At 40.8% G+C, this 23,299-nt stretch overlaps 11 protein-coding genes across 11 annotated transcripts; 8 read left to right on the forward strand and 3 right to left on the reverse strand.

Moving 5' to 3' along the window:
• Window positions 1–28: 28 nt before the first annotated feature.
• Window positions 29–769, forward strand: PAS_chr3_0613 (uncharacterized protein; the record flags this gene model as incomplete). Its single annotated transcript, XM_002492793.1, has 1 exon — window positions 29–769. One exon carries the CDS (start codon window positions 29–31, stop codon window positions 767–769), a length of 741 nt encoding a protein of 246 aa, XP_002492838.1.
• Window positions 770–950: 181 nt separating this feature from the next.
• Window positions 951–2,609, forward strand: PAS_chr3_1201 (uncharacterized protein; the record flags this gene model as incomplete). Its single annotated transcript, XM_002492794.1, has 1 exon — window positions 951–2,609. The coding sequence occupies one exon, from the start codon at window positions 951–953 to the stop codon at window positions 2,607–2,609; it is 1,659 nt and encodes a 552-aa protein (XP_002492839.1).
• Window positions 2,610–2,787: 178 nt separating this feature from the next.
• Window positions 2,788–5,670, forward strand: PAS_chr3_0614 (Component of the Sec23p-Sec24p heterodimeric complex of the COPII vesicle coat; the record flags this gene model as incomplete). The annotated part of the gene is made up of 1 exon (XM_002492795.1): window positions 2,788–5,670. One exon carries the CDS (start codon window positions 2,788–2,790, stop codon window positions 5,668–5,670), a length of 2,883 nt encoding a protein of 960 aa, XP_002492840.1.
• A 912-nt stretch (window positions 5,671–6,582) lies between these two features.
• On the forward strand, window positions 6,583–7,041 carry PAS_chr3_0615 (Subunit Va of cytochrome c oxidase; the record flags this gene model as incomplete). The annotated part of the gene is made up of 1 exon (XM_002492796.1): window positions 6,583–7,041. One exon carries the CDS (start codon window positions 6,583–6,585, stop codon window positions 7,039–7,041), a length of 459 nt encoding a protein of 152 aa, XP_002492841.1.
• Window positions 7,042–7,368: 327 nt separating this feature from the next.
• On the forward strand, window positions 7,369–8,445 carry PAS_chr3_0616 (Putative S-adenosylmethionine-dependent methyltransferase of the seven beta-strand family; the record flags this gene model as incomplete). The annotated part of the gene is made up of 1 exon (XM_002492797.1): window positions 7,369–8,445. The coding sequence occupies one exon, from the start codon at window positions 7,369–7,371 to the stop codon at window positions 8,443–8,445; it is 1,077 nt and encodes a 358-aa protein (XP_002492842.1).
• Window positions 8,446–8,567: 122 nt separating this feature from the next.
• On the forward strand, window positions 8,568–9,695 carry PAS_chr3_1202 (uncharacterized protein; the record flags this gene model as incomplete). The annotated part of the gene is made up of 1 exon (XM_002492798.1): window positions 8,568–9,695. The coding sequence occupies one exon, from the start codon at window positions 8,568–8,570 to the stop codon at window positions 9,693–9,695; it is 1,128 nt and encodes a 375-aa protein (XP_002492843.1).
• A 3,678-nt stretch (window positions 9,696–13,373) lies between these two features.
• PAS_chr3_0618 (Dual-specificity protein phosphatase) lies at window positions 13,374–14,204 on the reverse strand (the record flags this gene model as incomplete). The annotated part of the gene is made up of 1 exon (XM_002492799.1): window positions 13,374–14,204. The coding sequence occupies one exon, from the start codon at window positions 14,202–14,204 to the stop codon at window positions 13,374–13,376; it is 831 nt and encodes a 276-aa protein (XP_002492844.1).
• Window positions 14,205–14,648: 444 nt separating this feature from the next.
• PAS_chr3_0619 (Hypothetical protein) lies at window positions 14,649–15,318 on the reverse strand (the record flags this gene model as incomplete). Its single annotated transcript, XM_002492800.1, has 2 exons — window positions 14,649–15,119; window positions 15,154–15,318. The coding sequence occupies 2 exons, from the start codon at window positions 15,316–15,318 to the stop codon at window positions 14,649–14,651; spliced, it is 636 nt and encodes a 211-aa protein (XP_002492845.1).
• Window positions 15,319–15,605: 287 nt separating this feature from the next.
• Window positions 15,606–16,798, forward strand: PAS_chr3_0620 (Alpha-1,6-mannosyltransferase involved in cell wall mannan biosynthesis; the record flags this gene model as incomplete). The annotated part of the gene is made up of 2 exons (XM_002492801.1): window positions 15,606–16,366; window positions 16,429–16,798. The coding sequence occupies 2 exons, from the start codon at window positions 15,606–15,608 to the stop codon at window positions 16,796–16,798; spliced, it is 1,131 nt and encodes a 376-aa protein (XP_002492846.1).
• A 2,298-nt stretch (window positions 16,799–19,096) lies between these two features.
• PAS_chr3_0622 (tRNA ligase, required for tRNA splicing) lies at window positions 19,097–21,654 on the reverse strand (the record flags this gene model as incomplete). The annotated part of the gene is made up of 2 exons (XM_002492802.1): window positions 19,097–20,706; window positions 20,826–21,654. The coding sequence occupies 2 exons, from the start codon at window positions 21,652–21,654 to the stop codon at window positions 19,097–19,099; spliced, it is 2,439 nt and encodes an 812-aa protein (XP_002492847.1).
• Window positions 21,655–22,183: 529 nt separating this feature from the next.
• PAS_chr3_0623 (Ornithine carbamoyltransferase (carbamoylphosphate:L-ornithine carbamoyltransferase)) lies at window positions 22,184–23,212 on the forward strand (the record flags this gene model as incomplete). The annotated part of the gene is made up of 1 exon (XM_002492803.1): window positions 22,184–23,212. The coding sequence occupies one exon, from the start codon at window positions 22,184–22,186 to the stop codon at window positions 23,210–23,212; it is 1,029 nt and encodes a 342-aa protein (XP_002492848.1).
• Between the last annotated feature and the right edge of the window lie 87 nt (window positions 23,213–23,299).

A 23,299-nucleotide genomic window follows, 5' to 3' on the forward strand; every position in this document is an offset into this window, starting at 1 on the left:
ATCTATTCTTTCTACCCCAACCACTACAATGTCATCTCCTAAGGCCGTCGTTTTCACCGATTGGGATGGAACTGTCACTCTTTTAGATTCCAATGACTACCTCACAGACAACTTGGGTATGGGTAAAGAGTCCCGTGTTGCTATTGGAAATCAGATTCTCAATGGCGAAGTGGACTTCAGGACTGGTTTTGCTGAAGAGTTACAATCAGTAAAACTGCCATTCGACGAATGTATCGATTTTCTGCTCAAGAACATTGAGCTCGATCCAGGCTTCAAAGACACCTATGAATGGTGTTATGCCAATAATGTTCCCATCTATGTGATTTCATCAGGAATGAAGCCCATCATCGAAACTTTGTTGGTGAAATTGGTTGGCCAGGATGCTATGGACAACATTACTATTATCTCCAACGATGTCAAGATCAACGATGATGGCTCTTGGGATATTGTCTATAGAGATGACACATCTTTTGGTCACGATAAGGCCCTATCTATCTTGGAAGTACTTGACAAGCACAACCTCGATAAGAATGCTGATAATAGGTCGATCCCTCTATTCTACTGTGGAGACGGTGTCTCTGATCTTTCAGCAGCAAGAGAGACTGATTTGCTGTTTGCCAGAAAGGGTAGAGAACTGATCACCTATTGCGAAAAAGAGAAAGTTCCATATACCGAATTTGAGTCCTTTGATGAGATTCTGAAATCTATTCAAGCAATCTTGAGTGGTGAGAAAAAGTTGGCCGATTTCATTCAAAATAAATTAGAATAGAATAGATACAAGTTCCCTTCATAAAACTTCATTCTAGCCTAGACATTTAGCCGTCTTGCAGAATATTCCCTTTGTTTTCACTGTTCCTTGTTAATGGGAGTTTTCGGACTTATAATCTTGAATCTCTTGCTAGTCCTTTTCAGATCTTCTCGAACTACTTTGACCGTTTGCTCCTCTTCCTATGGCTTATCATGAGGCAGCTGCGGGGGACGGTACTACTCGGGAAGAGCAGTTCTTGAAAGGTCAAAAACTAGTTCTTTGCATTTGTTCCTTGATGCTGATATTGTTCTTGGTTGCTTTGGATCAAACTATTGTTTCCACGACGTTCACGGAAGTTGGTAAGGACTTTGGCTCCTTTGACAAGATTAGTTGGTTGGTATCGGGATACATGCTGGCAAGCGCAAGTGTGGTAACTGTCTACGGTAAACTCTCCATTGTGTTTGGAAGGAAATACTCCCTATTGCTGGCTATTTTTCTATTTGAGCTGGGGTCACTGCTGTGTGCTGTGTCTCAAAACATGACAATGCTCATAGTGGCCAGAGTTATTGCTGGTATTGGAGGAGGAGGAATCCAGAGCTTAACGACGGTTGTTGCCAGTGAAGTGGTTCATATGAACAAAAGGCCTGCAATCATGTCCTTGTTTGGGATAGTGTTTGCAATCTCCTCAGTTTTGGGCCCATTGGTGGGGGGCGTATTTACTACAGAGGTCACTTGGAGATGGTGCTACTACATTAATCTTCCGGTAGGTGGATTTGCTACAGCGTTGCTACTATATGCATTCAACCCCCCTAGACCTAAATTTACCTGGTCAAAAATCAGAGAGATCGATTACATTGGAATCTCCAGCTTTATGGCTGGAATCGTCCTGATTTTATTAGCAATGTCCTTAGGTGGCATAAACTACCCATGGAATTCGGCTGCTGTGATCTGCTGTTTTGTATTGGGAGGGTTATCATTGATTGTGTTCTCTATTTGGAATTTCAAATTTTCGTCAAACCCTTTGATTCCATATTTTGTCATCAAAGTTCCAGGCGTATTTGTTTGTACTTTGGTCTACTTCTTCACATTTTGTAACTTTATGACCTTAGTCATATACGGAACGTTATACTTCCAAACCATTTTGAACAGATCAGCTTTTCAATCCGGTATTGATACCCTAGCTTTGATCATTCCCCTCATGGTTGCAACATTAATAAGTACAGGATTGGTTCAAGGATCGAAACAGGTGAAACCTGTAATTATTATTGGGACAATATTGGGACCAATAGGTGGAGGCTTAATGACTCTGCTAGATGTTGATTCACCTTTGTCCAAGCGTATTGGTCTGTTTATTATTTCCGGTGTCTCTCTTGGTATACAGATGCAGACAGTGCTTATTTCTGCTCAACTGGCAGCGCCAAAGCAAGCTTCTGGCCTTATTTTGACTACTGTAGTGGTCAATTTTTCAAGGTCAATAGGTGGTGCAATTGGTGCCAATTTGGCTAACACTATTTATTCTGTTACTTTCAGCAAGAAAATCCGACCATACACAGAGAACTCCATCATCAGAATTCCTGATTCAGTACTTCTAAATTCCCCCGAAGCGATACTTTCCCTCCCAGAGAATCTTCAGGAACTGGTAACAGAGAAACTGATGGAGAGTCTTCGAGCAACTTTTTACTTTGGTTTGGGATGCGCCAGCGTGGCTTTCATTATCAGTTTATTTGTGAGCAACGATAAACTCCCCAAGAAGGAGAAGAAGCCAGAAGTTACAGAAACCCCTGACCAGTCTCAAGATGACAATAAATCTCCTTCCCTAGACAAGTCCCTCGAGTTCATTAATGTACATAGTAAAAACTAAATAGGATAAAAGATGTCGAAGAATCGCGAATATATCCTTCCAAAGGGCCCTCGTTGAAGGTGATCTGTCTGTTCCATCACTTTTCAAGGATTATAATCCATCAACACGTTTTGGTGAAGAGAACCCCCCTGTCACTTTCTATTCTCCACAGCTCCAATTAACTGTTAAATTCACAATTATGTCTGGAAAGAGAAGAGCGTATCCATCGATGCAATATCCTGCCACCGAACCTGTGGCCACAGGTGGCAGTTTTGGATATGGTCAACAACCAGGCGCTCAGGCTTATGGACAACAGTTTACTCCAGGAGCTGGAATTGCGGGTCAGCAACTACCGGGAGCCACTCAACCAAATTTGAATGGACAGGGAGCTCCATATGGTGCACCAGGTGGAGATCAGTTAGCTCAAGGCATGTCCTCTTTGAATATTCAGCCAAATCAACAACCCCAACCTGTTCACCAATTCCCTTCGCAACAGCAGGGGTATATCAATCCGGGTGCTGGTTTGGGTGTCCCTCCAACTCAGGCAGCTGGTCCTTATGGTGTCCCAGCTGCCGTTGCTCCACAACAACAATCAGCCCAACTTGGATACGCAGGTCCTCCATATGGAAACACGTATGATCAACAGCAACCTCAGCAAGCTGCATTTCCGTTCAATCAACTATATACTGCTGATCTTTTGAAGGAGCTACCTCCACCAATATCAGACTTAGAGTTGCCGCCGCCACCAATTGTCTTACCTCAAGGAGCTTCCTTGACGGGCAAACCTGAATCTAATGCCAGCCCAGAATACTTCAGGTGCACACTAAATGTAATCCCAAACAACAATTCATTACTGAAAAAATCGAAGCTGCCCCTTGCCGTTGTTGTAAACCCATATCAATGTCTCAGAGATGAGGATGAGCCAGTTCCTGTTGTCGAAGACACGCTCATATCCAGATGTCGTCGTTGCCGATCTTATATCAATCCTTTAATCACATTTGTTGATAGAAACACCAAATGGAGATGCAATCTTTGTAATCTAACAAACGATGTTCCATCAGGATTTGATTTTGACAAGGATACCCAACAACGTGTTGATAGAATGGCCAGAGTCGAATTGAACTATAGCGTTGTGGAATTTGTGGCTCCAAAGGAGTACATGGTGCGCTTGCCACAGCCATTGGTTTACCTATTTGTTTTGGATGTGAGTACTCATGCCATTCAAAATGGCTACCTTGCCACCGTTGCCAGAACTATTTTAGACTCACTTGATCAAATTCCAAACAAAGACGGACGTGCAAGAGTAGGTTTCATTGGTGTGGACTCTTCTTTGCACTTTTTCACAATTCCTCAAGATTCAGAGGACGAGAATGATGCGCAAGAAACTTCAATGTTAGTTGTTTCTGACTTGGATGATGTTATAGTTCCTGCAGCAGAGAATCTTCTGGCTCCCTTGCAGCAATCTCGTCAGAATATTGAGAATTTGCTCAACAATTTTCACAGTTACTTTGAGAATAATGTCAACCCCAACTTTGCACTAGGTCCTGCACTTAAAGCTGGTCATCGCTTGATTAACAACATCGGAGGAAAAATGATTGTATTCACTTCCACTTTACCTAATAAGGGAATTGGAGCTCTTTCTATCAGAGATGAGGAAGCTCATAGCGGCAAGGCCAAGGAATCAAGTGCATTACTGTCACCAAATGACTCATTTTATAAGTCCTTCGCTGTTGAGTGTAATAAGTCTCAAGTCACCGTGGATATGTTTTTAGCTTCTTCATCATACCAAGATGTGGCCACTCTGTCCAACTTGCCTAGGTATACAGCAGGTCAGACGCACTTTTATCCTGCATGGACCGCTGCCAGAGAGGAAGATATTACCAAACTTTCAAAGGAGATATCTAATCATCTGTCAATGAACATCAACTTGGAAGCTGTATTAAGGGTTAGAGGATCTGCAGGCTTGAGGATGAATGCTTTCTACGGAAACTTCTTCAACAGGTCTTCTGACTTGTGTTCTTTCCCTACTTTCCCAAGAGATCAGTCCTATTTGATTGAGATCAGCATCGATGAGCACATCACTAAACCCTTGGCCGCTTTCCAAGCGGCCGTTTTGCACACTACATCTTTTGGTGAAAGAAGAATCCGTGTGATGACTCTGGAGGTTCCTATAGGAAAAGAACTGAATCAGATCTATGCCAGTGCAGACCAACTGGCCATCACAAACTACTTCACCCATAAGGCTGTGGAGAAAGCTTTATCGTCTTCATTAATTGATGCTCGGGAATACTTAAATAGATCTCTTCTTGATATTTTCCAAGTATTCAAGAAAGAATTAGTTGCAGGAAATCTGGGTTCCAGCTCCCCTCTTCAATTGTGCAACAACCTGAAAATGTTGCCTTTGCTGTTGCACTCTTTAACAAAGTATATTGCTTTCCGTCCAGGTAAAGTGCCCAGTGATCATCGTGCTTATGCTTTGAATTTGTTGGCTTCAAGTCCAATTCAAAGACTGATTAAATTTATCTATCCAACGATTTATTCGCTTCACGATATGGCTGATGAATGCGGATTGCCTGAGGAGCTTGAAGAAACATACGTGAATGAGGCTGGAGAAGAGGTAACTGAACCCATCGATGGAGACATTGTTCTACCTGAGCCTATTAATGACACATCCACGTTGTTAGCTCCTTATGGATTATATCTGATCGATTCAGGCACCGACTTGTTCTTATATGTTGGAGGTGAATCGGTTCCGCAATTACTATTAGATGTATTTGGTGTTGACAATCCAGGTTACATTAAATATGGAAAGAGTGAGCTACCAGAACTGAACAACGAGTTCAACGAACGTCTTAGAAATGTTATTAATCGTGTTAGAGAAGGCAAAGATAGGATTACCTACCAGAACTTGCAAATTGTCATCGGTCAAAGTAAGCAAAGAACGGGCGTACCAGATAGGATTCAAGAGGACCTCACTCCGTTACGCTTATGGTGTTTCAGCCATCTTGTGGAGGACCGCGTTGGAGGCGGTACTGCTTACAGAGAGTACCTAAACCAAATCCGTGAAAAACTGTCTTCTTAAAGATGGAAGTAAGATAAGAGAAAAAGTTCAGAAGCGAAGTTTTAGACGGTGCTTTGATTGAGCCTATATAGCTAGAAAAAGAGTATTGTCTTACCGACTCAATAGTTTGTAGTATGGTTGTACTTAACTACCTAGTTTTATCTACTTAGGGTAGGTGATGCTGGGACAGGTCTTATCGCTGATCCACAACATTAATCAAAACACGACTAGGTCTTTGGGGTAATGCCCTCGAGGTCCAAATCTTCACCTACCTGTAAACAGTATTCAAGTATCTGGATCAATATAGTAAGTATTAGAACCCTTTCAATTGGTTGGAAAGAGATTTAAGGGTGTATGTCAATGTTGGAATTCAAATGAAATTTAGTTCAATAATTCGACACAAAAGTTGCTAGTTATTTATTATTTCTGGGACGTATGATTGGTTCATTTTGAGGGAAGAAAAGCATTAACGACCCAAAACTGTTCAGTGGTCTTCCGAGACCTAAAGGGACTCTAATTGGGAATGCAGATAACCAGTGCAATGCCTTACTCTTAACGTCATTCCAAATTGAGCATTTTAAAGCTTATTTTTTTTTCTCAAAGGTTATTACCTCACATGAACATTAATTGCTCTTATTCAATGCCAATTAAAAGTGCTTCTTCAAAGTTTCCCCAATGTTTAAGGTTTTGGTGCAATCTCAAAAGATCAGCCTTCCCAATCACTCATCGTCAATTACATTTCCACTACGTTGCTTTGCAGGAATGCTTAACGTGCACCACCCAAGAATAGGTTTTGGTAGCATGATTTTTTCATTACAACCAATCAACGTACAGTGTTTTTTTTTACTTTCTGGCGATCATGTGACCCAACTCTTCCCAACCAAAGAATTCTTTCCACACGTAATCGTAGACTAACCACCCTATAGAACACTAATGTTGAGACAATCCTTTCGCCAACTAACAGCCAAACCTCTGAGCAGAGCCGTGGGAATCAGATATGCTTCAGCTTTGTCTAACGCTACTGTCACCAACTTAGAAAAGAGATGGGAAGACCTTCCAGAGACTGACCAGAAAGACATCATCTCACAGCTTAGTGAGAGACAAAAGTTGCCATGGAAAGATCTGACTTTATCAGAGAAGAAGGCTGCTTGGTACATTTCTTTCGGTGAATGGGGTCCAAGAAGACCAGTGCACACTAAGGAGGACAAGTTATACATCTTTTGGGGTACCGTTATTGGAATTGTTATTTCTGCTACCATCTTCGGTGCGTTCCGTTACAACAGAAACGTTCCAAAGACTATGAACAGAGAATGGCAAGCTGCTTCCGACGAGTACTTGAAATCTAAGAATGCTGAACCATTCACCGGTTACTCTCAAATTCAATCGAAATAGATGTGAACACAAAGAAGACACACAAAGTGATGGAAGTTTCGTATTGTAGTAGATTTCAATACTAGCAAAGTGATAACTTGGTATTTTTATAAGTTTAGGATAAGCTCTATTTATTCGAATTGATGCATAAGATACGTAAATTGTAGTATCAAATCATGGTGCGTGGGAGGGGACATTTGGGGGATGCTGCGAGTTCTAGTGAGGGCTGTTGGTTGGGTGCGAGGTGACAGATCTTGAGCCGGTGCGTAGAAAAAAAAATTATTCGGGGACCTGAAAGAAGGTAGAAGACTGAAATCATCCAGTTTTGGGATAAGTTCGGACTTTTTGATGTCTTTTTCTTTCAACTTTCATGATGAGGAAGCTGACAGCAATATTTCGGCATCAGATCAAACGAATGCTCTCTCAAATTACGAGCCTGCAATCGAGCCAGAGCTAGTTGATCTGGAACTGCTGTTGGAGTCATTGGTTGGGAAAAGACTGACATATGAAGAAGTAAACATATCAGGTCGCTACAAAGTCTTTAGAAGAGAATTCTCAGATGTGAAACATCAACTCATGATGGAAGACGACTCTTCGAACGAAGAGGTTCAAATATTGTTAGGGCAAACTAATGAAGACCTTCGATCTAATGTTTACGAAGGAGGCTTAAAGTCATGGGAATGTGCTTATGACGTTGTCGATTTTATCAAGAACGAAGACAATCAGCTGTTTCCCAGTTCTAATGGGCTGAACGTCATCGAAATTGGATGTGGAACCTCTCTGCCAACCTGCAGTATTCTGGAAGACTTACTAAACACGTCAAACACAGAAACTAACATTACCCTCACCGACTATAATGCACCAGTATTGCGTCTTGTCACGGTGCCTAACTTGATAATTAACTGGGCTTTAAAGAAACTAGAACCGTCACGGTTGAAGGAGTTACAACAAGCAAAAACAGAAGCAGCACCTGGAATCATAATTGAAGAACCCATCAGGGATGGTGAGATTTTTCTTTCTAGAGGCATAATAAGAAATTTCTTGGAAGACCTGACCGCTCATCACGTAACACTTAACTTGATCTCAGGAGGATGGAGTGAGAAATTTCTTCGACTTGTGAAACTTTCCCTGAACAAAAGCATTCAAAACACATTGATCATCACATCAGAAACAATCTACCAGCCTAAGATGCTACCAGTGATATCAGAGATTCTAATTGAGTTGACTACTACCGCTCCAAATACCAAAACTATAGTGGCAGCAAAAGATATCTATTTCGGAGTTGGAGGCTCCGTGGTTGATTTCACTTCATACCTAGACTCTCAGATTAGAAAACGGTCTCTTGACTTGCATTATCAGGTCCAAAGATTGACAGATGTGCCTCGTTCCTTGATTCGTCTAAGTAACAGTAAGTGCTCTACATAAGTATTTAGCGAAAGACCTTTGCTGAGTATACTGGAAGGAGATTCCTAGTAAGATTGCAATATAAATTTCCATTTCCTCCACTCTGTCTTGTTTCTTTTACATTTTCAGAAACCACGAGCCAGATGTCTTTGGAGGACTTTGACGGTTTCTTGAGTCAATCTTTTGTTGCTGAGAAATTTGCCAATGACCTTTTGTTGGCAACAAATAACGTTGATGACGATAATCTGGACATTTTGACTTCACCTAAACGATTGAGCTTCGATATAAAGGAGTTACAAGACTTACTAGCAAGATTTGTTTCTTCAAATAGCACACGCTTGGTCACACAGCTATCGCACATTTCTGAATTAAAGAAGACACACGAGGGGTTGAATGTTCGTCAAATTAACTCAAGTTTCAAGCGATTGAAAAACGACTTTATAATCCCCTACGACGACGCACTGAAATTGTATAGCGCTTTAAAAAGGATTCATGCCACATCAAACCTTCTGAGGAATGCAAGTTATTATGTTTTCCTGCTTCAACAACTGGAATCCATCTTCGACCAAAATGAGTTTGATAAACCTCCATTTAATGATCTTGTCAAATTTACACAAATTTCCACCAATTTAGATCTTCACGTCCAAGATGCTTCAAGTCTAATGTCACTTCAATTAGTGAAAGATTATCAACCAGTGCATAGAAAACGAACAGTGTTTATCGTAGATATTGCATCTACACTTCTATCTCAAATTACAGCAGATTCATCCAAACAGAGTATTGCTAATATATGCTTCACGCTGGCCACTCTTGCCGATAACAATTTCCTAAATTGTATTCAGTCATTATTGGATGACTATACGTCCAAATCCTCACAAGCAATCGTTAAAACTCTGACCTCACCAAAAACCATCGTGAGCAGTATGGAGAAAGTGTCACATCTTGCCAAAGCGATATACCATCTTTCTAAATACATGCAGGAGACACCCTTTCCCAAATTATCACAAACTTATGATCAATACTGCCAAGAGAAACTCAACTACAACAGCGACCTATTTACGCATTTCTGGAGGCAAGTAGCTTTGTTTATCGGACCAAAATTCAGAGAAACGATTAGCAGAGGTGGTCCCGTAGCCAAGGCGTTGAAGAAAAGCTCTCAGCAATACAAGCTGGCCTTAACTAATGGAATCATTCAATCTGGAGATGATATTACCGAGAATAGTATTCCTGTTACAATGATGATTAATGCTATTAGGGTATTGAATGGCTAATTATAAACTTATTCTGTTCTAAATTGGGGTTTGCTCTTTGAGCCTTTTTCGTATGATTTTGAGTTGAACGTAGTCTTTTGTTTCATTCTGGATATTTGATTATGAGACCCAAAAGATTTTGCCTGAAATGGTCTTTTTTGTCTTTCTTCAAACTTTTCCTTCCTCTCCTTTTCTTCCAAAATCTTTCTCTCTTCTTTCCTTTTATCGCATTCCAACTTATTCATTCTTTTTCGTTTACCAGGTCTATGTCTCTTTTTCTTTCTGGAAAGCACTTCCTCAATATCACGATTAAACTGATCCAAATCTACCAGTCTCTTCTTACTGAATACTATGTCCTTAGATCCTTGAATAATCTCCTCGGCAGTGACAACAACCTGTTTGAATTGGTTTTTTAATTTGTCATCGTACTGGACGAAATAATAGCTATCGGGTCTTTTTTGAATAACTGTATCTTCTGAAGGTTCTCTTAATGAAACCTTTTTCATTTCTTGACTCCTGCCTCGTTCTTCAACGGTTGTTGAACTGGTAATAGAAAATAGCGGAAATGCAAATTCTTCATCAACTTCTTTGTTTTCTTTCTCTTTGGCAGGTTCATCTTCCTGGTTCACATCTACTATATCAAAATCTAGATCGGGAGCCTGATACTCTGTCTCTGACAAAGACTCATCTTCAGACTCATTGCATAGTTGAGCCCTTGATACTCTAACAGGTTAGCATTAGTTTATGAAGAGTTTCGTATAGAACCTAGTTACCTACCTTATCTCTGACATTTTTCGTTTTCTCAGTAGTCGTGTTAAAGTATTTTAGATGTAATAATCACCCTCGGCTGAATTCAGTTTAATTAGTATTAGGTAATATAGATACATAGTATACAGGAAATATTAAATGGTGTTACAAAGTTGGAGGGGCATGTAACAGTCCTTCAACACATGGTCTTTTGCGAAATGAAAACGGAACTGAAGATAAATCTTGCCCTGTATGTGTAGCAGTGGTTCCATTAGTTCGACTGCTGTCGGTACTATTTGCAATTGAAGGCCTTGACAAATCTGAAGGCCGAGACCTACTCAACGAAAATTTAACTTTAGTCAAATGTTTCTTTACTATTGAATCTTCAGAGATAGAGTGTTCCAAAAAGTGGAAAATCTGGGAGCTTTTAACCCAATTTAGCTTCAGATTGTTGAATAGTTTCTCACCATCTTCATAGAGATTGATCTTCTCCTCAATGGAGTAAGATTTCTTATGGTCGTAACCAATGATTGGAAAAAGAATATTCCATACCTTAGGCTTATCTTCATGGCCAATGAGCCTAATATCAGAAAAGTGCTGCTGCTGGTAAAAACCTTCTTTGCCAAAAAGAAGCATAACTTGTAAGTCTATACACCATTCTTCGCCCTCAATATCAGTGAGGTATAGTGGTAAGTAATGTAAGGCTGCCTGGGGGTCATAATTGTTACCAAATTTGGCTGCTCTCAAGCCTACTGGGTAGTGTTGTCTAATTTCCTTTCTTCTACTAATTTCCTTCTGAACGGTTTCTTTCTCCTTCTTTTTCATTGCTTCTTGTTGCTCTCTCTGGGCTTCTTCTTTTGCGCGTTGTTTTTTCAATTTGGCCAACTCCTCTGCTTGTTTTCTATCGTACTCTTTCTTTTGTTGTGCTTCTGAAATGCGATTCATAATTTCTTGTTGCTTCTTCTTCCGTCTTTCTTCTTGCTGTTGTTTGTACGTTTCTCTTTGGGCAGCTTCCTCTTTCTCCTTCTCTAGTTTAAGCTTCATCTGCTCGGGCGTAAGCTCAATCTTGGCAGGAATGTCAGGAGATTGAATGACTGATGACGCAAGTTCTCTAGGGGTTTGAATAACAGACACAGGTTCCGATTTATGTGCCGATAATTTGGGACTTGAAATCGCAGAGTCTTTGGAAGGGACCACGGGGGATGTTTTTCTTGATGATAAAACTGGAGCCTGAACGGAAGTTGCTCTTGCTTTACTATAATCATCCTTAGGTATTGGTTTAGAGTTACTAGTTGGTGAGTTTCTTATGGTGGCGGCAGACCCGGGTAAAATTGGTTTTCCAGTAGTATCAGATTCCCGTCTGGTTGAGTTGGTTTGAGCTGATCGGGCTGTTGGAGAATCAGCTTTAGGTTCTATCGTAGAGTTGGTTTTCACTTTCTTTACCCCCCTGGTAGTGGAGGAATCTGCCTCCCTCTTTGCTGAAATCTCTTCCTTTTTCACTATCTGTTTTTCAGTACCATCCCCGTGCTTATCAATACTTACTTTGATCAAATTGATTTCATCACTATCAACTACGGGTCCATTAGAAGCATAATCTATCAATGTGTTGCCCAGTTCATCTGTCATTCTTGGATCAGCATGTTCCAATAGTATTCTCGTACAATTAATATGCCCTCTTCCAACAGTGTACATAAGAGGAGTCAATCCTGCTGCATCCCTGGTGTTGATGAATTTAGGCCCGGATACACCCAGAATAATTGAAATTACTTCTTCGTGGCCCCGATAACCTGCAATGGACAATTGTTCTGGTTTTTGATCGGAAAATATGAGGTCTTTGCCAACAAATTCGACATTACCAATGTAGGTTTGTTTTAATAGTTTGTCTTTCAGATTCCAAGAACTTACTCCTACATCAACAACCTTTCTTGTAGTATCTGAAATGTCTTGGTGTAAACTCTTTTGTTTCTCATGGTATTCCTTTAAGATCTCAATAATACGTTTGGCATCTGGAGTGTCCAGCTTCTCGGCCGATGAGAGCGCTGTGTCATTACTGGTGTTCACAATAAGAGGGTTAGCACCTTTCTTCAATAACGTTCTGACAACCTCAACGTGCCCATTTGCTGCTGCATCAATCAATGGAGTATCTTTATCAACAGAAAGTGCATCTATGAATGCTCCATGCTGCAAAAGTAATTCCACAATCTCAAGATGACCATTCAATGAAGCCTCGTGAAGAGCAGTAATACCCGCATAATCTTTATCGTTTACACGGGCACCGTTTGTTAAGCATGCCATTACTTCTGCTAATCTGCCCTTTTCGCAAGCTTTCTGTAGTTTGGTTCTTCCATTGGCATCTCTTAACGACACTTTTCGATTACTGGTCTTGGGTGAAATAGATCTAGAAGAAGGTGTGCTTCGATTTTTTGCTACCGTGACAGAAGCGTTTGCAGAACTCTTTGAGTTGGAGCGATTACGTGACTTGTCATATTCCAGTTTCCGTATTAATCTGCGCCCTCTCTTGGAAGGCCTTGGGGGAGAATCGGCTATGTCAGTCTCTGCTTCTGAATCTGAGGAGTTTATCCCTGGAGTATTTCTCCTCGAAGACACTACAGGACCACTTTCCTCGTCCGATCCATTCGATTGGTCATTTAAAGATGGCCGAATAGATGCGGAGTCATTTGTAGACACATGTCCATCCGCTGACGACATTAATGATAATAATGTTCTTGTTGGAGGAAGCAAATCGTTTAGTGAGCGAATCTTTGGAAAACAGTTATACTACTAACTCGTTTGGAAAGGCTCGAAGGAAAAATTGACACCTGCTGTCCACGAGATTTTGACGTGGAGGAGAGTGAAATTCCGTCTGTCTCAAGATTGAAATAAGAGCACAACAAGCAGATTAAAAGACTCGCATTACGTTCGACAACGTTCAATTATATGTAAGCTTGACACCTATGTACTGTAAGGTGATGCAGGTAGGCTGATTGCCTCTAAAGTTTTCCCCCATTCAGCCAGATAGAAAATTAAGTTCATGTTGGGGGAGATTGACGGAGCCTTGACCTTTAAACGGTTGTAAGCATCGTTCAAATTCAACCCATACTTCTTCATCAGATACGCCACAATTAAAGATGCAGACCTGGAAACTCCACATTGACAATGTATCAGCGTTGCTTTTCCCGAGGAAAGACTGTTTTCAATGACGGAGGTCAAGAGTGGTAAATCAGGACACAAATTTGATGTGTGCGTCCAGGGAACAAAGTAGTATGTTTTCCCCTTATTCCTTATTTCTCGCTGGTAATTTGGTATCTCTTTGGCAACATTGATCACAACGTCGAATCGATCTAGCTGGTCAAGGGTTGGCTCTGAATATAAATATAGATTGGGTTCAAGAACACAAACAGGTCCACTGTCATATGGGTTCGAAACTGTCTTCTTGCTGGCATTGTGATTTATCACTGTGTTTCCAAAGCAAAAGGAAGTAGATGTGTTATTATTTGTTGGAGAGGATTTTGGTGAGTAAGGGGATTCATTAGTAGTTGATATCTTGGGGGTAGTATTCTCATCAATAGAAGGGATCGTCAGTGCTAACGTGGTTCTACGACGCCGTAAGGTTCCTTTGGGAATTATTGGAAGCCCCTTTCGCTTGGGAAACTCCAGTTCTGTGGCGGACTTAGTAATCGTGACTTTCTTCAACGGAGGAGGTGAATGTTGGCTGGAGAGGTCTAATAACAGGTTCTTGGTATTCCGGGATCGGTTCTTCTTCGAAACCTGAAGAATTTTCATTGATAGATTGTTGTAATCTTGATTCTTTTATGATCGGCTATAAATAGAAACGGGTCCCGACACAAATTTGATATGCTGTCAATCTACTGAAATAAAGGATGCTGTCAGTAAAAAAAAACCACTTCAAAGAAAATTACACTTTTCCCTTTAGAATTACTGGATCACTAAATTGTTTCTGTTCCCCGTGAGCCCAAAAAAAAATTAAGGAGTAGATTAAATGGAGTCAAAAAATTAATGTAGAAGAAGTAGATAGTGGGAAACCCTTCCCACTTAGTAAGTTGGACGTTATGCATAATTTTGGGATGTACGACCAAATATTGCCTAAAGTAGAATAAGTAATATTTCTTTATAAATAGTAATGATAATTTTCCATTTAATGGGGTACTCTAGACTGTCATCAAAAATAAATATATGGTGTTGCTATGTAGGCCGTAACACGGCTCTTCACCTGTATGGAGCATCGGCATCTAAAGCGTACTGGATTTCCTGTTCCCATTTGTCACCATTAGCAAGCAATTTTTCCTTGTTATACAACAGCTCCTCTCTAGTTTCGGTGGCATACTCAACGTTAGGGGTTTCAACAATGGCATCAACTGGACAACTTTCCTGACAATAACCGCAGTAGATACACTTGGTCATGTCAATGTCGTACTTGTAAGTTCTTCGGGAACCGTCAATACGTTCTTCGGCTTCGATGGTGATAGCCTGAGCAGGACAAACTGCTTCGCATAACTTACAGGCAATGCAACGTTCTTCTCCGGATGGATATCTTCTCAAAGCGTGTTCTCCTCTGAAACGGGGAGAAACTGGACCTTTTTCAAAAGGGTAGTAGATTGTATATGGGGCACGAAAGTACATTTCCAAAGTGATATAAAGGCCTCTAAAGATCTCAGACAGTAGGTACCATTTGGTGGCCTTGGAAAGAGCGCTTTCACTGCTTTCTTCCCACGTCTTTGGTCTTGGGAGTCTGAATCCTTCTGGACTGTGTGCCTTGGATCGAACCAGAAGTTAAAGCCAATGTGGGTTTCTGTGCAATGAGTCCCGTCGAAAACCTGCAAACTGGTATTCTGTTTATGGCACGGCAGGAAGGCTTCAATGCTAGTGGTCTAAACATTGTGTTATAAATGTGTAGGTAGAAACCTATAAGTTTGTGTTGGGGTTCGATAATCAAACTTGCCTTGAAGGTAATTGGCTAGGTGCTTGTTGAGTGTCGCACGTCTCGGTATTTTTTTACTTGTCGATTCTCTCTTACTGTCCAAGATGTACGAAAGATGTGAAGTTTCTTTGTTGGCGATTTTCTTGCAGCGCGATCGCGGTCGGTATGATTTCCCTTCAGACCAAAAACAGATATAGATATTCAATTGAAACTCGCCCTTCCAACACCCTGAACACCACCCCCTAATGCAACAACAGCTGTTTAGAAAAGTAATTTGGCTCACGGTTGGACTCATAACGGTGATATTGGTAATAATAAAGATTTCATCCAGCAAGTCCACCGCCACAGACCTTCAGAAAGTATTGAAGAATGCCAATATTTTACCGCAGGACGTGATCAATTACAATAGCAGAAAAGTAACGGATGAACTCGCTTCAAAGCTGGACGAGATTCAAAAGAAGTATCTCTCGAAGCAAGATGATAGAATTAGCAAGCTCGAAGCTGAACGGGCAGATCTACTGGAACAGGTTAGATTTCTAAGGAACCCCCCTGCAGGATCAAGTTTAAGAGAAAAATTGGCTTATCTGTTTCCTTATAATGAAAACGGCAAATTCCCTGCTTATATATGGCAAACATGGAAGTATGGCTTGAATGACGATCGGTTTGGAGAAAAGTTCAAAGAAGGCGAAACTCAGTGGGCTTCGAAGAATCCTGGTTTCGTTCATGAGTTGTTTAACGATGATACTTCCGGTGTGTTTATTCACCATCTGTATATCAATGTTCCAGAAGTGATCAAAGCATACGAGCTGCTTCCCAACATAATCTTGAAAATGGACTTCTTCAGATATTTGGTTTTATACGCCAAGGGAGGTGTCTATGCAGACGTTGATACTATGCCTCTTCAGCCTGTACCAAACTGGATTCCTGAAAATGTCTCCCCAAAAAGCATCGGGATGATCATTGGAATACAAAACGATGCTAACAATCCAGATTGGAAAAAGATTACGTACATCGTCTACAATTTTCCAATTGGTGTATTCAAGCGAAGCCTGGTCACCCAATCTTGAGAGAATTAATCGCCAAAATCACAGAGGATACACTGCAACGAGCCGAGTCAAACTCACTGGAACTAGCTGACATTAGCGAAGAAGGCGGCCTGTCTGATAAGAATTTGTCCATTATGCAATGGACGGGTACTGGTATTTTTACAGATGCCATATTTACCTATTTTAATGACTACATTCAAAGTAGTATCTATACCAAAGTTACTTGGAAAGAATTCTCCAAATTGAGAAAGCCCAAGCTTGTCAGTGATGTATTGGTACTGCCGATTATCAGCTTCTCGGCCGGTGCAGGTAGTGGAAAATCGACTGAACTGAACGATCCCTTAGCATTCGTACAACATTATTTTGAAAGATTACATAACGACAACCACTAAGGGTCAGAACCATTTAGATTGTCTGGATCTATCATTATGGCCTTGTTTATAGACAAAGAATTGTATCCTGGACTGAAGGGAAGTTTATAGAGTAATACCCCTCTGACAACCAACTCGAATGGGTATTTTGAGATAATTTCCCATATATTATTGTCTTCACTGGGAGACTTACTTCTTCTTTGTAGTTCCGGTATCGGCAGCAAACTTATGGTGGTCACATCTTCCAAACTTCTCGGTATAGTAGAACTATTTGTGGTTGATACGGTCTGGGTATCGGTGATAATGCTTGTAATAATGGATTTTGTGGGTGTAACTGAAGCTGGTGTATTAGTGGTAGTGGTAGTGGTGGTTGTTACTGTGCTATCTGTAGGTTCTGGGAGTGGTTTCTGAGCCGGGTTTAAAATTTTGATCTCTGTGGTATCTTCGTCTGGATTTCGACTAAAAAATCCGCCTTGAAATACGAGTGGAACAGGTAAACGATTGATGGAGCCCAGAAGCACTGTGTCCAAGGAAGATTCATCAAAAGTGAAAGGAGTGCCATCTTCGTTTCCATCGTTAAGATGAGAACTTTTGGCAAAAAAATCAATCAGAACGTCATCTATTTCTATGGCGACAAATCCGGGATTGAATCCTTTTACCGTTAAACTGAAAACTATCTCTTCCTTAGTTAGTAAGATATTGTCTATCCGGTCCACAGTGAAGTTTGTTAAAGGCTTGGTGATGGCGATAAAAAACCCAAATAAAAACCCCATTATGAGAAACGCTGATATCAAGCTCGCAGTGTAACAAAAATGTTTTACTTGACGTAATCTTGTCATCTTGGTAGATGTGAAATCATGCGGCGAGTAATAATAGTGGTCTGGTTTAATATTCTGGCTGTGTCTTTTTAATTTATGTCTATTGTTATTAGATACGGAGGTTGAACCGTATTCCAAGGGACATTCATGATGGTCTAACAAAAGCGGTTCTTGATAACCGTATGCAGGATAGTCATATAATCCTTGCTCTAACTTCCCATCGAAGGTGCTATTTTTATGGGATCCTTCAACAATGGAGCCCTGTTTTGGGTGGTGAGATTTGCTAGGCTTAGGATTATCATCTTCAAATGAATGTTGACGGGCAGTGTATAATAACTCTGCACCTGAATCTAAAGATCCGGTAATAGTGCCATCCCTGTTAAAGCCTAATTCCTCCGTGTAGCTATCGTCGTCGTCAAAGAGATCAGATAGTCCGGAATATGGCCGTCCCTTCTTTGATTCAAATAACCTGGAAGTAATTGTTCGTAGATTGGGTTGAGATGATGTTTTCTTTTGACCTGATCTATTGAGTTGTGAGTTGGTCATATCTAAACTTCCATTGACTGAGTGAGTTTTCGACTTTAATGGAGAATTTTTACTAGTAGAGGCAACTGGACCCGCTCCCAGTTCGGTCATGGGTTCTACATCAAGTAACTGTGAATCTTTCTGTGGGAGCTTTAGCGATGACTTTGATGAGAGCAACTGGGGCGATTCTGGCACGTTTGTGGAAGTATCCATACTTGATTGTTGCTGACTTTGATCATCCGCATTGGACACAATAGGAACAGAGCTCTCATACACAAAAGTTTCATTTACGTTCTGTGTGCTGTCTTGTCTTGTGATGGCGTCTTGGATCTTCGCAGCAAAAATAGCCGCTCTAGAGTGGGATCCTAGGGTATTTAAATTGGACTGATCATTTGATGTTACCTTGCCAGCTTTTAGATCAGCATCTCCCAAATCGGTATTGATTATCGTAGGTTCGTTTGAGGTATTCTTCTTAGTAGCCGAGTCGTTATTCCCTGGAGCGACATCACTACTCATTGTGTTACTGTTGTTCTCTTGGGCCCTGATCTGAGAGATTTCTGAGATCGGAGTTTCTAGTGTGCTTGTTGGATTGGATGTAAGCAAGGGAAGCTGCTTGTTCAAATTAGTGGTATCCACAGTCTCTGTTTCGACCGTCATTTTGCGGTTGGGGCCAGTAACAACCGTATTATTAGGGTTATTCGTGTTACTCTTGTCAAATTCCATGATATTTTGCGACATTAATCATGAATCAGTAGAACAAAAGGTCTAATTGGCAATGGATAACAGAGGAATTATGAGCTGAACTTATTACCCAAAATGAAACTGAAAGAGGAGGATCTAGATAGAGGATTTGAAATGCCTAGTGGTGGGTACACTACACACACCGGCTGGGCGCTACTTTTTGCTGATTAGCAAGTATGTATTCGAAGTGGGGCGGGGGGGAAGGAGAATATAGCAAGATTAAGTATGTACCGCTCTAGAACTGCAGAAACAAGTTCAGATCCTTAAATAGGATGTCAGGTGGAAATGTATAGAGATATTTTCTGTTGCAACTTTCTTCTTCAGTTGAGATTTGAGTTTTGGCTGGATCGTCTGGAGTTTCGGGGGTTTCCGATGATCCACGATGCGAGATTAACTCCTGTAATAATATATTAGACTCCACAGCTGGAATGGTTTGATCCACTGTACCTAGAGTAATGTGAGGGTATTTGTTGGTCGATTCAACGGTAATTGACTGGGATTCGTTGATAATGCCTTCGATGTCCACTTCAACGCAGGCTAGCTTTTCAGAGATACAGAGCGACTTCAAACGAATGTGCGCTTTTGTATTAGGTAATGTCTGCAGAGACCCTTTTAAGTCATCAGGCAGCTTTTTATTCATTTCTTGGATAAATTTTGAAAAGTACTCATTTGTGTATCGATTCCATATCTTCCCAAGCTTCTTATCCCTGGTTGACGCAATATGTGCCAAAGTAACATGCAACTTCTCTGGGATTCTTCCTAGTTGTTTAAGAGTGACCCATGTTGACATGTCAACTGGTTGATTGTTTTCTGCTGCGCACCTAGCAAATAATTGTTCAATCGCATCCATTAGTCTAGCTTTATCTTTGTCACTAAGGCCAATGCCAACATAAGCAGGTTTTACCTTCTTCGTCTTTGCTTTTCCAACTTTTATAGTCAGTTCCGGTTTATGATCCAAAGCGTCCTGAAATGCATGCTCAATTTTCTCATCGGATACCGGAGAAACCACTTCTGGGTAATACTCAATGAGCGTATTGACGACCTTCACAGCATTACTTTTCGAAGAATTGTTGGGATGGACTTCTAAATCAATGACAACATTGAATTTGGAGTCTGGTTCGTGATCCACATCGACGGGTTGAAACCGATTAATAAACCCTTTCATAATGGATTCTGCAAACTTAACCCCTTGCGTTTCCGCTTTGATAGTCTGATGGTTGTCTCCCCGTTCAATTATACGAGACCTGGTTAGGTTCCAAAGTTCTGGCGAGTTTTTGTTGGAAACATAATTCAGACAGACAAACTTGAACTTCGTATTGATTGGGAGGTAATCATGATATAGATCTTCAAACTCATCAAATATCTGTTTTCTCTCTCGAAGAAGATGGTTGCCCCTGTCAATAATTACCATATCATGGTCCCTTAATGTTTCAAGAGCCATTCTAGTTAATTTGTCCTTTACAGGTTTGGTAATATTATCACTTTGAACATGGCCACACTTAGGGAGTAATTTACTAAGCATAATTGATGTGGTTGTTTTTCCGCAACCAATAACTGCGACGTTTACTATGACAAATTTGTAAATTGCATCGGTTAGTGATATATTAGAGAGTTGCAATTCCAACTCCTTCATTCGTTCGTCTTCCGTGTCCTCCTCGTTAGCTATTTCATACCCTTTCATACCGCAATGTTGGAGGAAAAGCTTTCTCAATGCAATAATTCCATGACCTTGCAGAAACTCTTCAGATAGTTTTGTGTTCCCAACTAATAGTGGTTTAATGAAAGAAAGATACTCCAAAGAGACTTTCTTATGTTTGGTGATGCGCATTTCTCGGACCGATTTGCCTTTTATTAACATCCGAGTGAGTTCTCTGAGCTGTCTATACAATAGATATGGCTCCTCAAACTTGTACTTAAAAAAAAGGTGCGACCGGAATCTTTCAGTTTGCAACGAATAACAAAACCTTCAATCTCTCTTCCATTGTAAGTTCCGGTAGTCGAACAGCCATCTAGAAACTCAAACAACTCAGCCGAGTTGTCCTTCATCAAATATTCAACCTTGTTAAAACCAAAGGCGTCTGCAAACTTGCAGACTTGCTCCATAGGGTACGATTTGAATACGGGCTTGTTGACATTTAAACCATGCAAGAAGAGGCCGGCCTTGTCTTTTGGATACTCCAACACATGTTCCTCAAATTCATCATCACAATACTCTGCGACCGCAGTCACGTTCAATTCATAAAGTGATTTAGCCAATGATTCAGCCGCTATTCCATTCTCTTTTAGCTGCTTCAATAGATATTCTTGACCAACTTTTGCATGGTTCCTTGATAACTCAGTTCTATCTCCAGTCGAATTCTTAGAAGAGACGATAATAGTGCCATCTTGTAGACCTGAAACAAATATGATGCAGCCATTTTCCTTAAGCGTAACTTCGTATGGACCTATCGTGTTTTTTAAAATCCAGTCTGGTCTAGTTGGAAGCACCTCGTTGACGTTGAAAAATTTGTCATAACCTCGAGTAATAATCTTTGAAGTGCCATCTTTGTATGTCTTGGTAAACAGCCCTCGTGCGTTAGTTGGTAAGCTGATCTTGGTCTTAGCATAATCAAACTCATTAAAACGCCATCCGTCAAGGGTGATGTCACTGTCAAATATCGTAAACTCGTTATGATGGGCTTTACCCTGTTTATTGGTTCTCAAGGAAGCCAATTTTAGTTGTGTCACAAGTTCATTGGTATCTTCATTTCTTTCTTTTTCTGACAGGACCAATGGCTCTATAGGCAGGTTCATGGGTGTTATTTTCAAGTAAGAGTCATTTGAGGTAAGCACCAAACCGAGTAGTGAATGAGCAAAGAATTTTATGCTTATGTAATTGTTTTATTTGTTCCATTCGAACGTTATAAACTGTGATTAAAACGGGTATATTTCAATTCCACGCGGAAGCGTAGTCAGAATACAAACCCACAATTAAGATGGACAGCTTGGCCGCTAACAGTAACAAAAACTACCGCCAGTTTTTCCTTTTGTCTTTCAAGCCATCTTCCAATCATTAATCAGTGTCAAGTTCGCCTTGAAAGACAAAAAAAACACAGAAAGTCCTAAAAGTGTGAGCAATGATCTAAAGATTTGGCTTCATGATAGATTACTTTAGAGTAGCTGGCAATGAATTGGGATCTGAACTTTTGTCGTCTTTCTTTCCCTTAATTTAGTATCCAGCTGCAAGTGACTGAAAAAGGAAATTTTTCCACCGCGGAAAACTAACGATGCTTGGATGAGTAAAAAGTGAACAATTACTCAAATACTTCTCCTCAACTGAAAAATGAGCATGTTTAAGATCCCTAAGTTAGTGTTATCTCAAGGATTTCCAAGCCTAAATAGAAAACTAGCTCAGACTACCAAACCTCCAAGGTCCTTAATCTCCATCTTGGAACTAAGTAACCAAGAACTAAGTTCATTGGTTGAAAGAGCAGCATACCACAAGACACAATATAAGTCAGGCAAAATCTCCTCTCAGGTATCACCGTCGCTGTTTGGAAAAGTTGCAGCCCTTCTTTTTACAAAAAGATCCACTAGAACAAGAATATCCAGCGAGGGAGCAGCAGTGTATTTCGGGGCACACCCCATGTTTCTAGGTAAGGATGATATTCAGCTTGGAGTCAACGAGTCCTTCTATGACACTACGAAAGTGATCTCCTCTATGACGTCTTGTATCTTTGCCCGTGTTGATAAACATTCTCAAATCCAAGAACTTGCTCAACATTCCACAGTGCCTATCATAAATTCTTTGTGTGATAGATTCCACCCATTGCAGGCTATTACAGATATTCTGACCATTCGTGAGGCATTCGGCTTCACCAAAGGTCTAAAGTTGGCTTGGGTAGGTGATTCCAACAATGTCATCAATGATCTTGCAATCGCAGCCATTCGTTCTGGAATTAACGTTTCAATTGCCATTCCTCAAGGAATAGAAATGGATGAGGAAATTATTTCCAAAGGCCAACAGATTGCACAGGAAACAGACACTGTTTTGGAAGTTACTCATGACCCAAAGAAGGCTGTCAAAGATGCCAATGTCCTTGTCACAGACACCTTTGTCTCTATGGGACAAGAAGCAGAATCCAAGGCAAAATTGGCTCAATTTCAAGGTTTTCAAATCTCTAGTGACTTGGCTTCAGGTGCTGCCCCGGATTGGAAATTCATGCACTGCTTGCCGCGTCATAAAGAGGAAGTGACCGACGAAGTTTTCTACTCTGACCGTTCTTTGGTGTTCCCCGAGGCCGAGAACCGATTGTACGCTGCCATTGCTGCCCTTGAAGGATTCGTTATCAACGAAGGTCGTTTGGTATAAATAAATTACACGGATTTATGCTTGATCACATGACCAATCATAACTAGGCGGACCATGCTGCCTCCTGCAAAGGTTCTCGTTCCCAAT

The sequence above is a fragment of the Komagataella phaffii genome, chromosome 3 (genome assembly GCF_000027005.1).
Source record: "Komagataella phaffii GS115 chromosome 3, complete sequence".
Classification (NCBI taxonomy): Eukaryota; Fungi; Ascomycota; class Pichiomycetes; order Pichiales; family Pichiaceae; genus Komagataella; species Komagataella phaffii.